Source organism: Notamacropus eugenii, chromosome 5 (assembly GCF_028372415.1).
Source record: "Notamacropus eugenii isolate mMacEug1 chromosome 5, mMacEug1.pri_v2, whole genome shotgun sequence".
Lineage (NCBI taxonomy): Eukaryota > Metazoa > Chordata > Mammalia > Diprotodontia > Macropodidae > Notamacropus > Notamacropus eugenii.
Window position 1 is genome coordinate 212,021,284 of NC_092876.1, and position 17,908 is coordinate 212,039,191.

At 33.5% G+C, this 17,908-nt stretch overlaps 1 protein-coding gene across 3 annotated transcripts in view; it reads left to right on the plus strand.

The window, feature by feature from the left end:
* GALNT13 (polypeptide N-acetylgalactosaminyltransferase 13) overlaps nucleotides 1-17,908 on the plus strand; it is an 800,956-nt gene that overhangs the window by 469,111 nt on the left and 313,937 nt on the right. For all 3 annotated transcript variants that reach the window (XM_072612002.1, XM_072612001.1, XM_072612003.1), the window contains one exon: nucleotides 2,565-2,682. In XM_072612002.1, the coding sequence (XP_072468103.1) occupies nucleotides 2,565-2,682 (118 nt within the window). The remainder of the gene's footprint in view (nucleotides 1-2,564; nucleotides 2,683-17,908) is intronic.

Here is a 17,908-nt window from a genome sequence, read left to right on the forward strand (position 1 = left end):
ATAGGATGGAGATACACACAAAAAAAGAAATATTTTCCTGCCCTCAAGCACCTTATATTCCATGAATGGCATCCAACATGCATTAAGGGAAATAAATAAAATGTAATTTGAATAGGGAAAGAGCCTTACTAACTGAGGAGATTAGAGAACACAAAACTGAAGAGCTATACCCAGAGCTGATATTACCCTGACCTCAAAATAAAATTCAAAGAATGAATGATGAGACAGGTACATTCAGAAATGTTATTGTTTATGGAAATGCATGGAAGTATAAGATGTCTTATCAAGAGAAACTTTAGAGGGCCAATATAAGCTAACCCAATGTACAGAAAAAAATCAGTAACACACATACACATTACATATTTTATGGGAAAGTAGGAACAGGGTATAAGTGATACTGCAAGTGTTTCTAATGACCCTTTTTATATTGAAAACCTTACCATAGGAATCTATTAAATTAAGAAATATGGGTACTTTTTATTTCCATTGCCCTTCATCAGGTATAATGGAAACACATAAATATCCCATTTAGAATTATTAAGTTTAATTTCATTATGTACTTAGAAATAGTTTGTACCTTGTTTTATGTTTCTTCTCTCTGCAGAAATGGTATCCATTTGTAACTGAAAATTTTGATTTGTTTAATTGAAAAGAAAATTTCTTAAAAGACCTTAGCTTTTTATTATTCTTTTGATAAGTGGCTAGGCACTTTGGGGTGGTCATTAAAAATAGATCACTTAACACTTTAAACTATTTGGCAATATTATGGTAGAATAATTGCAACAATGTTTGTCTGTAGTCCTATTAAGGAGACCATCCAATATCACAGTGTCACATATAGTTATTGCCATTGAGTTCCAAAGCCCCACTTAGGTGCAAGGTTGTGGCCATTCAATCATTACCATCTGCTCGTCTTTGTTATTGTTTCTCATTATAACTCGGGAAGGTCAATGATACTGGGCATGGCAGAAGCCCGGCAAGGCCAAAAGTAATAAAGCAGCTTTGAGACCTAGGAAGCTTTAGTTATTCCAAATGACAGACAGTTAATTACCTGAGCCTGAAACATTAGGCACACTGGGAGAAATTGAGACCTCTGCAATATGGTATATGCCCAAGTACAGTATTATTTGATTGTTATTCAGTGAATGGTGCTATCTTATTAGGAGATGTGATTATAATCCATGACAGATGAAGATATGCTAGTAAAAGCAATGAGGTATTTGATTTGGTAAGTGTTGCACCAACTGTGAGAACAAGGCAAGCTGCTTCCTGCTTGGATATCAGTCCAGTTAATAGAAACAACTGTACAATGCATATAAAACGTGTCACATTCAAAAATAGTCCTGACCTTCATTGGTTTATTTGGGAGCATGCTTTTTCAAATGAGAATAGTGTTTGCAATGTAGAGGTAAGGGAAAATGTTTTTCCTCTAAAGACACCTTAACTCCCTCACTTGTAATATCCCATTTAAATTTTTGAGGGGCAGTTAGGTACGAATAGTGGCTCTAGACTTAAAGTTAAAACGACTTGGGTTCACTTTTTGACACATACTAGCTGTTTAATTGTCGTGTAAACTCAAAGTGCTCCAAGTAATTCTCAAGTTAGAGAGGGGCTGTTATCTGTAGCACTGGAAGGACTTTCCATACAAAGAAGTTGTTACAATAATAAATCACAGGTCTGTATCAAAAAATAAAAATAGAAGAAAATTTTCTTTCTAAAGGCACTGTTTATCCTTTTGGATCCTGTATAGTGAGATATTTAGGTAGAAGAAAGAAAGGTCATTTTGTTTAAGGAGAAAATACTATGCAGTTCTGAGTCACTATTAGATGACCTTTCTGGTCTGAAGATTCCACTGATTTATGGCTACACTTATGGTTACACATCTATCTCTTTCCTTGTCGTTCAAGTGAAAGAGGAATAACACATTGGCATGTACATATTTTATGGTGAAAGGGATAATTTTAGAGGCATCATCATGTCAATGCCACCTCCTATAAACATTTTATATCTTCTAAAAAAAGTTAAATGTGCAGTAGAGCTGTTCAGTGAAGGCAATATTCTCATGCTCCTCGAAGAACTGAACTTGATCTGAATGTGCTTGGTTTAATAATTTACAATTTTGCTAAATAAAATTATGACTGAGACTTTTACGATCTGCTCAGCCCTTTCAGAGGAGGACTCAAGGCATTCAATTTGTTTCACATTTTTCCAAGGAGATAGTTCATTCTGTCCCCAGGTCTCACTTAAAAAATCAGGATCCTCAGACCTCCGCTTTTCTCTCTCTTTCTCTGTCTCTCTGTATATAATAGATTCCCCAGAATGTATGCATACATAATCTATATTGTTTTATATATACATATATATAAATATGGTTACATATATGTGTGTGTGTGTATATATATATATGTATGTACCATTATTTTTAGCTTTAAATCTCAGATCTTTCAATGCCTTTTAAAAAAAAATAAAATGTCTCTAGAGATGTATGTTAAAGTCTCACTTATTAAATTCCACATACTGTCTCTCAAAAAATATTGTTTTTTGTGTTATTTTTTCTCAACTAGGACCCCTACTATGGCTGGCGGCCTATTTTCAATTGACAGAAACTACTTTGAAGAGATAGGAGCTTACGATGCAGGAATGGATATCTGGGGTGGAGAGAATCTTGAAATGTCTTTTAGGGTAATTGCTATTTTGCTTCTTTTTTATTATTAAGTATATCACAGGTAAAACATTTAATGATATTTTATAGCCAAAAATGCAACAGGTTGGTAATTTCCATGCATGCTTAAGAAAATTTATTACCTTTTGCTCCATATAGCATTGACTGACATATGGCAACATGATATATGTTGTTCTCAAGGTTATTCAAGTCATAATTTTATTTTGATTAAAAAGGTACAGAACTGTTTGTTTTCTTAATCTGTTTTGGGAAGGAAGTATGGTATTAAAAATTCACAGTTTTTTACCCAAAACTTATGAATTATGTATCATTTTGCATTTGTAGGATCTACCTGAATTGGTTATGAGATTACTTATTAGCATCCTATTCTTAAAACAACATTAGCTACTTGAGTAAAGTCATTTTTTTTCTAATAGCAAAAGACAATTTATAAAATAAAGCAAAGTCCCATTTATTTAGAAATTGGCCTTCTGAGTTAATGAAAATCTTGGATTTACTTTTAAGTCACAAAAGAGATTAGGATTATTAAGTAAAATGACATTTGTATTCTACATAGATACGGACTGAGACTGTGATTTCTTTGATCTAGTATACAATCCAGTGAGGAAACTCTACCTGCAAAGGTTGGTATCTTCTCTACAACCAAAAATCTTTGAAAGTAACCTAGTACATTGAGAAGTGAAATGACTTGCCCAGGATCATACAAGAAGTATATTCATAGACAGGACTTGAATCCAGAACTTTGTGGCTTTGAGATCAGGAGTCTATTCACCATATTACAAGGATATAACATTAATTATATTATTAATTATCTATATGTAATATATAGATAATAATAGCATATATATGTTATATATACTATTATTACATATTTTATTATATTATACATCATTATATATTATAATATTAATTATATTGTATTAATATTTAATATTATTCAGTATTAAAACCATCAACATTTCTGGCTATCAAGAGTCATGAAAATATTAAGACAGACTTTTCCGAACCAAGTCCATTACTATTTAGAAGAGTCAGCACTTCTTTTGTTAGGGACCTGTTGTTCAATTATTTTTCATTTGTGTCTAATTCATCTTGATTCCATTTGGTGTTTTCTTGGCAAGGATACTGAAATGGTTTGCCATTTCCTTCTCCAGCTCATTTTGTAGATGAGGAACTGAGGCAAAAGGGTTAAGTGACTTACACAGGGTCACACAGCTAGTAAGTTTCTGAGATCACTGTGGGACTTTGGGGAATTTATTTAACTTCCCTGATATTCAGTTTCCTCATCTTGAAAATGGAAAGTTATAGCACCTGCCTTACAGGGATATTGTTAAGATCAAGTGAGATAATACATGTAAATGAGAAAGGTGAGAGAAGAATAATCTGTCTTCTATATGTGAGATGCTGGGCTAAGTACTATTTATAAATAGTATCCCATTTAATCCTCACAATCAAACTGCTACATAGGTTGTATTATTATCCCCATTTTAAAGTTGAGGAAACTGAGGCAAACAGAGGCTAAATGACTTGTCCAGGGTCAGTCAGCTAGAAAGTATCTGAGGCTAGATTTGAACTCAACTATTCCTGACTCTAAGCCTAACACTGTATCCACTGCACCATCAGCTGCCCCACATAAAATACTTTGTAACCCTTAAAATGTTATATGAAAACTTAATATCAGTTATTATTTTCAGGCAAATTATTGTGTTATTTTAAAATGACAATTTGTCTTTTCTTATCTCATAAAATTCCATTTTTACCTTTTTTCCTTCTTTTACAAAATTCAATTTTATATTATAGTGTATAGAGATATTGTGCAATACTAGACAAATTTACATCAAAATATGAAAAAAATATTTAGCAGCCTAGATAAAGCATTCTCTTTGATGGTATGGAATATAATAGAAAGGAGATTTATCTTGGAGTCTGGTCATAAGGATTTATTCGAAAAGTACCAGTAAAATCTTGTTATATGAAACTCTCAAGTATTCCCCTTTTCTGTCGTATGAACCCTGGAGATACATTATAACATCAAACTCCAAAACATTTCCTAATAGTTACCTAACAGAATTATAGGTGGATAAATATCTTGAACTTGTCCCAAATACCCAATGTTAATTTCCAAATAGTTTCATCATTGCTTTTCTCATGTTGTCAAGACTACTTCATGTGAATTTATGTGCAGATATAAGCAATTTTCAAGAAAACAGAAAATTCCATGGATTTGCTGGATTTTATAGGTAGAGGGAACCTTAAAGGTTATTTGAATCAATCCTCTCATTTTACAGAAGAATTATGTGACCCACAGAGGTTCAGTTACTAACCTCTGTTCACATCATGAAATTCTGACAAATGCAAAATCAAACCACAAGTTGCTTGCTGTTCCCAGTCTGTCATACTGTCTTCCTTTTAATTTGATTGGATGACTTTCTTTGAGAAAAAAACAATTTGTTCAGTTTTAGCCTTCCTGATGAGGAGCAGTGATGGACAGTAATACTGACACCATGACTCTGATTATGCAGCTGACATCCTTTTCATACTCCTTTTTTTCCTTACCTTAATCATCTATTTTTCTCTCTCCCCTACCTCTCTGTTTTGTTTCTTTTTTCAAAATGTGTAATTGGATATGAACACTCCCCTTGTGCTAGATGGGAAACTCATCTAGAGATATAAATGGCGAAACAAGGTAGTAAAAGTAGGGACCTTGGGTGGTTCATGGGAGAGTGAATGTTGGACAGAATGTATTCTTAATGAGAAGGTAGAAATAAAAAAAAAAGTGTTCCACAAGTAAGTTATATATGAAAGAATATAAAACTTATGTTCACCTTTCCACTGTTGCCATTAATGGCAGTGACATGGTGTAATGGAAAAAAGTATTTATCTCTGAGATCAGGAATAACCTAAATTCTGATTTTGATTTTGCCACATACGTCTTTTTGACTCTGGCTAAGTCACATTTCCTTTTCTTAAATTTAGAATTAAGAATTTTTTATTGTGAACTCTTATTTCTTTAATTTTGCTCACTTGCTCTGAGGGAACCAGGTATTAGCGTAACAAATTCAATTCTTCAAACAGTTATTAAGTATCACAATGTCCATGGCTCTATGCTAGGCACTTGAGATGCAAGGACAAAGATTTTTTTTTATCTATTATCAGAGGATAAAACTTGTCGTAAGTAAATAGTTGTAAAGTCATTTTAAGTATTTAAGAGAATACTAAGGGAGAATCATGAAGGACCTCAAATAGGAGGGAGTACTTAAGCTGTGATTTGTAGGAAAGTATGTATTCTACAAAACACTGTGAGGAGGAAATGCAGGAAGATGAAAGATGCAATATCATGTACATGTAGGCCAGTTTAACTGGAGTAAAAAATATGAGAAGGGAAATAATATGAAGTAGATAAGAAAGGTGGATATGAGTCATATTGTTAAGGGTTTAAAATGCCAAAGCTGAGATAACAATACAGAGAATATTACATATATATATATATATATATAATATACGTATGTATTTTGTGTGTTTGTGTGTGTACAGAGATACAGAGATGGAGAGATAGAGAGAGAGAGTTATAGGAATAGCTATAGGTATTCTAGAGGCAATAGAGAGCCTTTGAAGTAGAGAGTGTCACAATTTTAACATTCTGTGTCCTGTCTATTTCCTATGGCCTTCTGTTCCTCAGCTGAGTGTAGGCATGTCTCTGGAGTTTTCTAGTGTTCCTAATCACTGCCTATAACACTTCCCATATCATGGCCAGCATAACTTAGGGCAAAAGGAGTAAGTCCATCTATAACCCAGACAACTTTATACTAATGAGAGAGAGGGAGATGTATACATACACATACATAACACAGGAGCATATATGCATATTCTTTGTGCATACGTGAAGATATGTTCACATGATCAATACAGGTTCATTGAATTCAGTTCTTACATCTAAATATTCTTTGTTAATCTATTTGCAGCTTTTAAAAGGTAGAAATACAGACCTCAAAAGCCTGACATAGAACAGCCTCTAAACAAATTTTCAAAAATATTATCTGTAAGACAATTGGGATGAGCCAGGTTTCCTGGCTTGATCAAGTCAGCCTAGCATGTCACTTTGAGTCACTATGTCGCTATCTATCTAATTCCAAATTTCCTACAAAATGCAAATAAGATGAACTGAGAATTCTACACATGGTAGTAAAAATTACATTTCTTAGCTCCTAAGCCAATGGCATATGCCCTGAATTAATGTAGGGCATAGCTTAATAGCAGATATTTTCTGGCAACAGTATTTGTAGGTGGATAAATGGATAACTGGGATTGTACTTCTAATATGAAGACATCAACCTGAACACTCACTTTTAAAAGCTTTTGTTCAGGAACTGATGCATCAGGAGAAGTAAAATAAAAGTGATCAAATTGGGCTCCCTGTGTTTAAAGTAAGTGTAAGAATTCATTTTGAATATAATTCATGAAATCATGATTCAGTATGCACCACATCCTTTCAGAAAGCACATGAAGAATGGGGAATTTTGCAAACTCACTAGAAGTTACCAGTCCCACTTCCTTTGCCTTTATAATTTTAAGAAATTCAGACATGGTCATTTTTTCCCCCAATAGGGTTAAATACTTCTTACTCTAAAGGTCAGTGTATGTTTACAAAAAATCACCTGGCAATGTTTCTTCTTTAGAAACTTAAACTTTATATTGGTGACCTCATTAAAAGTATGAAAAGTGAATGATCCTAAAGGAGATATTGATAATATCCAATGAGATATGTAGCACTAACCTCCCCAGTCACTTTATTTTTAAGTTCCCCCCCAAAACATTTCTTCTTTATTAGATTTATTTCCTTTTTAAACTGTTTTAGCACAACTTTGCAAATGACTTATAAAAGTAGTCAAACATTTCAAAAGTATCTCAATCTAGCAGGCATTAAATTATACAATAAGCTAAGTAGTGGTCACACACGTGTTCGTGTATATATACACGCAGATGTTTAAAATACATATATTTCATATAAATACATATCTGTATAGGTATTTAAATATATATATTTCACTATACTATTAAAAATTGGTTGCCTCTTTTTCTCCTGACAACAGTACATATTTTACTTAGAGGCCTCCCATGGGAGAAGGCAATAGCTCTTTAGTTTTTTTTAACTATTTCTGCCAATAAATATGTGCTCACCCATTATCTACAGAAAGAGATAATAAGGCAAATATATATTGAACATCCATAATGAGAAATATAATTGTAAGTTAAGAGAGTTAGAACTGAGGGCAACATCTGAGGTTTTTCAAACTGAGACCCAGAGAATTTGTGTCAAATTTGTGGCAAATCCCAAGGTGACACAGTATTAAGTGGATTTGGACTAAGGACTCTAAATCTATCTCCTTTTTGCTAAAATACAAGCACACATATATGCATACACATTATGCATGCACAATACACACATATGCACACATACACACATACATGTATACTTCTGTATGTGTATGTGATGACTTTTTTTAGATGTGGAAAGACATTTGTTCTTTTTAGAGATTTCGTTGGGGAGCTGAGAAAATTTGTAACTTGCCTGGAGTGACATAGCCACAGTGTGTCAGAGATATGACTTAATCCTACATTTTTCTTACTCCCAGGCAGGTCCTCCAATCACTTTATCAAGCTTTTAAAAAAAAAAAAAAGATGTGGAAAAAAATGCAACCAATAATACAAGTGCCAAGTGAATAATAAAGGAATTTAAAAGGGTAAGAAAGATCACAATCAGGATGAGCAGAGACAGCTTCACAAAGATGGTAGAACTTGAAATGTGCCTGGGAAAAAAAGGGGTGAAAATTCAGTAAACAGAAAGGAGGGGATGAAGGTAATCCAGGCATAGTAAACAACATGAATAATGATAGGTATGTATTGTTACTTCCATTCATATAACAGTCAAAAATGATGAGATGTCATCATTTCTTTCAAAGAACATAGTGAAATGTATTTTGAGAATTTATCTCTCCACTTGAAAAGCTTTTTTTCTTCTTCCTTCATTTTATGTCACTGGAAGGGATATAAAGATTATATGACCAAACATGCTGAATCAAGAAATTTTGGATATTCTTTCTGAATGGCAATGAATAAAATTTTAGCATACATAAAATCAGAACTAGGCTAACTGTTCTGCCTTAAATTCATAGCTAGGTCATACAAACTAAATAGCACTGCTGTTATGATGGCAGCAAGCCAGATATCCCAGCTTTTCAGCAAGTAACAGCACAATTTAAAACATGTTTTGATCAAGAAACTGACATTGTACATGATTTGCATCTATAAAGTAACACAAACAAATTGATTTATTTCAGATCTTTCCATATTCATTTATATCATCATCCTGTCAATGACACACATTCACATTTATCAGTCTCATAACTATTCTTTCCCTAAATCTAAGTGGAACTAATATTAAGGCATTTTAATTTCTTGAAGTATCCTTGCTGAACTCTAGTGGTTCAGTAAATATTCTTGACCCAATATGTTTGACGAATTTTGTTATATCTACTTCTTTACTCAATATTACCTCTAAAACGTTCGACAAGACAAAGCAAAGTGGAGAACTGCGACAAATATAGTAAACATTATTCTATTATTTAACTCTTTTAAAATATTCAGATAAGGGAAAAAAAGTATTTTGATGTGATTTTTAAATTTTATTGTTGTTTCGTTATCCAAACACACACACACACACACATATGGATATATACAATTCACCTTGGTAAGTGTAAATACATTATAAACATATCAAATATATATTTATGTGTAAATGTATCTTTCATTTATATAGATCTGACCAAAGCCTTTGGCATTGTTAGTCATGAGGGCTTATAGAAAACTATGTCAAAATTTGGCTGCTCAGAAAAGTTCATCAGTATTGTACATCAATTTCATGATGGCATGTTTGCCCGGGTTTTGGATAGTGGACAATGCTCTCATGCTTTGTTAGTCACCATTGGAGTGAAACAGGGCTGTGTGCTTGCTTCCATGCTTTTTAGCAGGATGTTTTCAGCCATGTTGACAAATGCACTCAATGATGATGAACACGGCATCAAGGTCAACTACTGTACTGACGGTAATTTCTTCAATTTGAAAAGGCTGCAAGCCAAAACCAAAGTGGAGAGAGTATTGCTGTGTGATTTTCTGTTTGCAGATGATTGTGCGCTCAATGCAGCCTCTGAAGCTGAGATGCAACAAAGTATGGATCAATTCTTTGCTGCCTGTGCTAATTTTGGCCTAATAATTAACACCAAGAAAACACAGGTGCTTCATCAGCCACCACCACAACATCCATATGTGAAACCATCAATTACAACAAATGGAGAAGTTTTGAATGCTGTGAATAAGTTTACTTACCTTGGTAGTGTACTTTCCATGGATATACACATTGACAACGAGGTTAATGCACACATTGTCAGAGCTAGCTCAGTGTTTGGGAGGCTCTGAAGAAAAGTTTAGAAGAGAAGAGGTATTAGACTGACTACCAAACTGAAGGTCTACAGAGCTGTTTCGTTGACCTCATTGCTGTATACCTGTGAAACATGGACAATCTACCAGTGTCATGCCAAGAAACTGAATCGCTTCCATTTGAACTGTCTTAGGAAGATTCTGAGGATCACCTGGCAGGGTAAAGTATAAGACACTGAAGTCCTTGCTTGAGCTGAACTGCCAAGCATTCAAACTATACTTCAGAGGGCACCACTCTGATGAGCTGACCACGTTGTTCGAATGCAAAATATATGCTTGTCAGAAAGACTATTTTATGGAAAACTCACTTGGGGCAGGCAATCACGTGGTGGTCAGAAGAAGCACTACAAGACACTCTCAAGGTCTCTCTCAAGAACTTTGGATTTGACTGTGCAACATGGGAGACAGTAGCATAGGACCTCTTAGCATGGCATGCCCACATCAGAAAGGGTACTGTGCTCTATGAGCAAAGCAGAATTGAGACAGCACAAGGTAAATTTAGGATGCGCAAATTTGGAGTATCTACCCCGAAAATTCATACAGGCTATCTGTGCCCAACCTGTGGTAGAGCATTCTGATCTCGTATTGGTCTGATCAGCCACAGTGGGACACATGGGATACACTGAAACTTCACTTTATCACGGTGATGTCATTTTGGTCCTCTTAGAAAATGAAGGACAACAACCATATATGTATGTGCATATTTGTATGCTTATATATACATGTATATGAAGAGCTAATAAAGTGTCTTTTACCTGAAGTTGTATGGATGCCTCAAATCTAGTAGCAGGTGAGGTTTAAAACTATATTGTATGACTTCCTTGGAAGAGACCATTTACATTAATCCAGGAATGAGATTTTCTAATTCAGCAGTCCCAGATGTATGATAACATGTCAAATAAGTTTATTAAAATATGACAAGATATCATTTAAAATAATTGTGAACTGAAAAAAACTTAAATAATAATTTGCTTTAGGGGTCTTTTTTCCAAATAAGAAAAATCCTAAACTTTCTATAGCAATTACATTTTCGTGTTTCGAAAGCCTAAAAATTCATCCTTAGGATATTTTCACATTGTGGAATACTTAATCACCAGATTTTTTTTGGAGTATGTCTTTTAAACACCTAAATCACTGTAGAACCCAAGACTCTATAGGACTGTGTAAACGGCATATAATCTCTACCAAATCCTAGCGAGATGGAAAGGTTTTGAAAACGGGCCTTCTAACCAAATGTTCATATTTAGAGGTTTGCATATGAAGGGATTTTTTTTTAGTCACAATAAGTCATGAACACTACCTAATAAAGGATGGTAGGCAGCCTAATCTGCATTATTGTAGGGAGTACCTACTCTTGTGTTACAATGGAACATTGAAATATTAAAATAAATCTGTCTAAATTTTGTTTGTGATTTGTTAGAATGTTCCCATGAAGTGATTATTTGTGTTCTTTGTTGATGAGGAGCGTAAGTATGATCTATAAAAATCCAAGTTATGTTCATAAGTGTGTAGTACAATAAGACATTGTGACAGTGAATAGAACACTAGCCTTAGAGTTAAAAAACCTGGGTTCAGGCCCCACCTTTGACACGTATTGGTTATGTGACTGTAGGCAAAAGATTTAACTTTTTAGCACCCCCCCCCCAAATTATCCAAGATCATAAACTGCAGGGAATGTGCTAATATGCATTGGTAGATAAAGTACGTCACTGTGAAGTACCTCTTTTGCAATGAAATCACAAGTTTCATTAAAAAATAAAACATAGGTTTTGTATGTGTATTCTTCAAGAAGAAAGAACACACATGTGTATGTGTTAAAAAGCAATGAAGTCAACTATTATAAACACATGCATTTAAGTACTTACAGGTGTAAGTGCTTATATGTATAAGCCTCTGTCCACTACTTAATAATAATAAAAAATCCCACTGTTCCAGTTGCCCATACAATATCACCACTAATTAGATAATTGCTTAATGTTTAATACCATATGGTGCAATGAAAGTAATGAGTAGCACTGGAGCAATTATTTGTATAATTCAAATCTTAAAATCACTTAAAATAGATGTACATTCCAAGTGGAAAAGCTATATAGCAGTGTCCTTTGTGACTTAGATAATGGCTTCAAAAAGTATTGTTTGTTTTTTCACAATTGTGTCAGGGACAGAGAGTCAAGCTTTGAGCCAAGAAAAATGAAGTTCAAGTAAAGCCTTGATGCATACTGGATGTATGATCCTGGAGAATTCGCTCAACGTCTCAAAGGCCTAGGCAACTGTTCCAAGGCTATAAATACAAGAGAAGGTGATGACCTGTATTTGTTTGAGGGAGTTTTCTTATTTGGGGAATCCCACTATCAGTAAAAATTGTAGATCTCATCCTAGTCCCTATTGTTGATATAGCGAATAGTATCTGTGGCTTTGCAATAGAATTCCAGCCCCTACTTAAATATCCTTTCCTCCATTAAGTATTCTAAGAAGTGATCATCTCTGGCAGTACTGATATCTCCTTCATCTGAGCAAGATGATTACACTTGTCTAATGCATTAAGTGTGAAATTAACTGCCTTTGTTCTCAGGTACAAATTTCAAGATGACTTCTAATGCCTAATGTGTTTGCTTTATCTAAAGACAACATTTTTAATTATGAAGTCAGGCTTTATTTTTATACTTTGCAAGATTGACTTCCTGTGGACAACAGACATTTTCCTGAAGAGTTGTGTGAAAATGTTTCTGTTTGTACATATGCTGAGGGATTCGACAGCTTAAAGTCAGGAAAAGACTAAATCTTTTGTGAAAGAAATAATTACCTTTTAAATGTAGTAAAGTGGAAAAAATTCTTAAATAGTGACTCAACAAAACTAAGTTTTAGTCATGACTATGCCATTTACTTTTTGTGCCATGTTGGACTTTTCTATGTGGCACATGGGATGAAAATTGTCAGCTTTTGCCCAGACTGGAGGAATTTTCTACATGGGATTCATGACCCTGACTTCAGTCTGCAAATTAGAAAATCAAAAGGATATTCCTAAAACTTGTGATGTGTTTATCTTGAAAAAATATGAATTATTGCATAATCCCTCAGAGAGACTCTAAGAGGCTTCTATTTTATCGATCAAAAAAAATATATAGGGAGTGAATAGCAAAGTCCTAGGAGTTAGACTGCTGAAGGCAATTTTGTGTCTATGCTATCTCTCCCCTTCTCTCCTCTCATTTTCTTTTGGCATCGTTACCACCATAGCTGAAAAGAGTAGTAAATAGAAAACTGAACTTGGAATTAGGAGACATAGTTTCAACTGTTGCCTCAGTTATTAACTGTGTGATCATAGACATGGCTTGTTTCCTCTCCTATACAATGGAAATAATAATACTTTTATAATGTATCTCATAAAATTAATTTGGAGAAAGTGTATCGATAGCCATAAGGGGCATCATAAGTATTGATGGTTATCTTTCAGACTCTCATTACCTCTCACCTGAACTACTATAATAACTTCCTGTTGTTTTACCAACCTCCAGTTTCTCCCCTCTTCTAATCAATTCTATATACTATTTCTGGTTTAATATGTGCACAATGCAACTCTTTTCCTGGCACTCATTCACTCAGAACTATCCTATACCAGCCCATAAGAAACATATCCAAATGCTCTATGTAGCTGACATTAAGTGTTTTCTACAATATGGCTCAACTCCAACTGCCCAGGTAAGGAAATAATAATTTTTCCTCATCTGAAATCATAGTACATTGTATATGAGTTTTACTTTTTTTATTTTAAAAAGCAATACAAGCAAGCAAAGTAGCAATTGTGTGTGGCAAGGGAATGTTGAATGTAGTTTTATAGTGGAGAACTGATGCTTCCAAATCTTAGTATTTAATAGCTCTGAGGCACTAAGAAGGTACTTAACTTCCCTGAGACACCTTCTTGAAGTGATTGAACTAAGTGATGTATAAACTCCATTCTTCCACCAAATTCTATGACATTAAGAGCTGCAGATGATCAGAGAATCAGAATAGATGGCATAGTAAAAGTACCTTTGAAAATAGGGAAAATTAGACAGTGGTTGTCTTTAACACAAAAATTGCCAAATAGTTTACAGTTATTTTCTAGACTCTTCTAGTAGCATATTGCACATTAGACTTGAGCTTAGCCTAACATTGTCTAATTTTTTAAATCTTTTTTTAAATGTACATGAATGAAATTTCATTATGCCATTAACAACACATTCTGAAGCACTTGGTTTAGTATGAAAGAATTAATGAGACTTCCATTAAGAGTTCAAGAAATCAATGTAATAAAGTCCATTTATATGTGCTCATATTTGGATTTTTAATTTGCAAAATAGAATTGTAAACCCATTATAGCAATATGTGGCAATTTAGTTAGAAAGCCAAGTACACCTTACTTACCCAAAATTGATCTATTCAAAATCTGATGAATGTGCTTTTTGTTAAAGATCCAAATTTAAATCTCTATAGTAACTACTAGAAAATATGTACCATTCTAAGCTATGATTATATTGTCACAGCTAGGGATATTTATCTTAAGTGGATGACTACCAACAAGTTATATCATTCTAAGTAACTAAAATGTTGGGGTGTTTTTAAAAGAAAAGAAACCATTGTGTGATTTATTTAAATAAAACTCAATTTCAGGAATAAAGAATTAAAAATGTTCACGTGACATATTTCCCAAGGATTGTAAATTATGTGTAAAAGGGATATTGCTTAGAATAGACATCAGACTGTGACCCTCTAAAAATCACTTAACCTAAGGCACCCTGGCAACTATTTGAAGATCAAAGTTATAGAAAAGTTGCTGATCTACATGTATAAGAGGAATTTCCTCAAGGAATTTCCTAGTCTAATGAAATCACAGTTCTGGAACCTCTCTCCCCACCACCCCCACATCTATTTAAATTTTAGTAATAGATATCTAACATAGCTTTTTATTAAGTGGTCCCTAATTATTTCTACTGTGAATTTAGTAAACACAGAACGTATTCACCATTAAATATCGCACAATATAAGTACAGTATTTTATTTCCAAAGACTAACTTGTTTGTACGCTTTTTTTTGTTTTTGTGTTTATTTTTACCCCTTAGCATTCCCACAACTGAGAAGAGTTCCCTGCACATAAGAAGTCCTTAATATAGCATTGCTGGAGCAAGAAAGTACTTTAGAGTTCATCTAATTCAAAAACTTCATTTTATAAAAACATAAATTGAACTTCAAAAATATTGTACACAAATGTAGTAAGTGACAGAACTAGAATTTGAATGCAGATCCTCTGACATCAAATCTAGCACCCTTTTTACTTATACTGTACTGCTGATTTGGATTGAGTCCAACCTTTTTCTTGATGTAATGTATAAATCATTTCACAAATAATTTTTAAAATTGCTTTTTTCCTCAATTCTGAAGACTGAGTGATTTTTACCCCAATGATAAATGATTTCTTTCTATCTTTATTGGTTAATTGAATATTTGGGATCAGAAAAAAAAACATTATTGGACACAAACAAGTTGGGTTTTGGTTTATTTTACTATCCTTTTAAAAATGAGTAAATATTGTTATGATACAATAGCATATAGCTCTTTTTCTCCATACCAAAATCAAGCTTGCAAATGTATTCCATTCCTCTGTAAGTTGTAGAATGATAGAAAAAGGATCAAATTGTGAGACTCGGAGCACCATTCTAGTCTAGGATGTGACATTTAACTAGATATGTTACTTCATCTCTTTGTGTCCGTTTCTTTCTATATGATATAAGGGGATTAGGTTAGATGACTTCTGAATGCCCTTCCAGTTCTGAAATTATGTATATCTATAGCTTAGGAAACTATAATATCTCCTTTCATAGTCTGAGTAACAATGAAAATCTCTTTGCTACCACAAACCATGCAGGTAATGACTTAAATTCCCACAGTAGCATGCCAGAATGGTAGAGACAAACAGTAAGCTGTCATTCATTCCTGCCTTGGAATTCAGGGATGAAACCCAACTCCTCATGACATTCCCCAAAGCGTAATAAGGCAATAAGGAGGCTGGATGTCTTTTAGGCCTCCAAAAAGGACAACTGAATAAGGTGACTACAAAAAAGTAAACATATGTGTGTATATATATATATATATACACACACACACACACACACACACACACACACACACACACACACACACACACACACACATATATATATACACACATATATATATATATAAAACATTGTTTATTTTCTGCTACTGAGAAATATAGCAAAATTTTGTTCATTTCTTAAGCATAACCTAAAGCTGGATATTAGAAGAAAGGAAAAAAATTCAGATGACTAAGAACTGAAATGAGAAAATGAAGGTTATAAAGTTTTCAAAAGTTATTAAGAAAATATTACTTTAAGCACCTATTCCTAATAAATTTGAGGTCTTAAAATAATTAGATAAATATGCACAAGTATATAAATAAAATCATAATATATTAAACATATAATCTAAATCTAAATTTCTCCAAATTGAGGCATATACCCTTCAGGAAGAGCTATTGAAGGATTCGGCCAACTGTTAAATTCAGTGTGATCATTTAAACCTCAAAAACTGGAAATTATACAAATCAGGGCTTGATTTATTATTTTGTTGATTGAGAGAAAATGTTATTAATGCATATTGTGCCATATTTTACTTAAAAGTGGATCATGCTGCTCCTTGCTAAACATTTACCAGAATATCCCTGACTTTAGGAGGTAAATGGGGTTGATTCTTTCTCAAGAACAGACCTATTGATAGTTTGGTTGCATTCCAGTCTCCCCAAGATTACAAATAATGAGGTGTATCCAAAACAGAAGCCCAGGTCTTCCTGACCCCAATTCCACTACTCAATGTACTATACCATTAGGTCTAATTGGACTAGGTCTATTTTTTTATGGTTATATAGACAAAAGTGCTACCTGACAGGTAAGGAATAAAGTATATGTAAATTAAGGTAGGTCCAAATTAGTGAGACTAATGAACCCTAAAGTGGTAATGTTTTCAGATTAGTACTATTTATACTAAAAATTGCATAAAATATGGTCATTGATTTTAGTCTAATGGAAATATCCAAGAATACATTGTGAATTGAAATAATTCATTTATTCACAGGATTCATTATTTATACTTATTGGGACCTAACTATAATGATTTTATTTTGTATCTCATCTTAGAGGAATGTCCCATGATGGACATATATTGTAGGCATAAGAAAACACGAATTTTTGATCCAATGCTAATGTCCCACCCCTTCCTCTTTAACATAACAACTTATCACAGAATATATGGTAGAAAAATTTCTTTTTTAAGTTTAAAATCAAAAGACTAAATTAGATGTGACTCTCTGGAATCCATATTCTAATTCTGATTAGAACAAATTTGAGATAAAGAGAAAGATATATGTACATTCAGCCTGGAGATGAAAGGAGAAATGACCTTTTGAAACAGATACAAGAAGCCAGCTATAGTTACCTGTAATAGTTTCACTTTTGGAAGTCCAAGCACCCCCTCTTAAAGACGTACATCTTGAGAAAATATTGAATGTTCCTTTGTTCTTTAACAGAACAAATAAGCTCAAGAAAGCTCAAGTACATTAAAGTCAAACAAACATATACAACAGAAATAAGGATGGTAAATCTGAAAATTCCTTGAATTTTTTGATTCAGTATTAGACGGGCCTTTTCTGGGCCCAAGTTTCTGCATTTACAAAATAAGGAA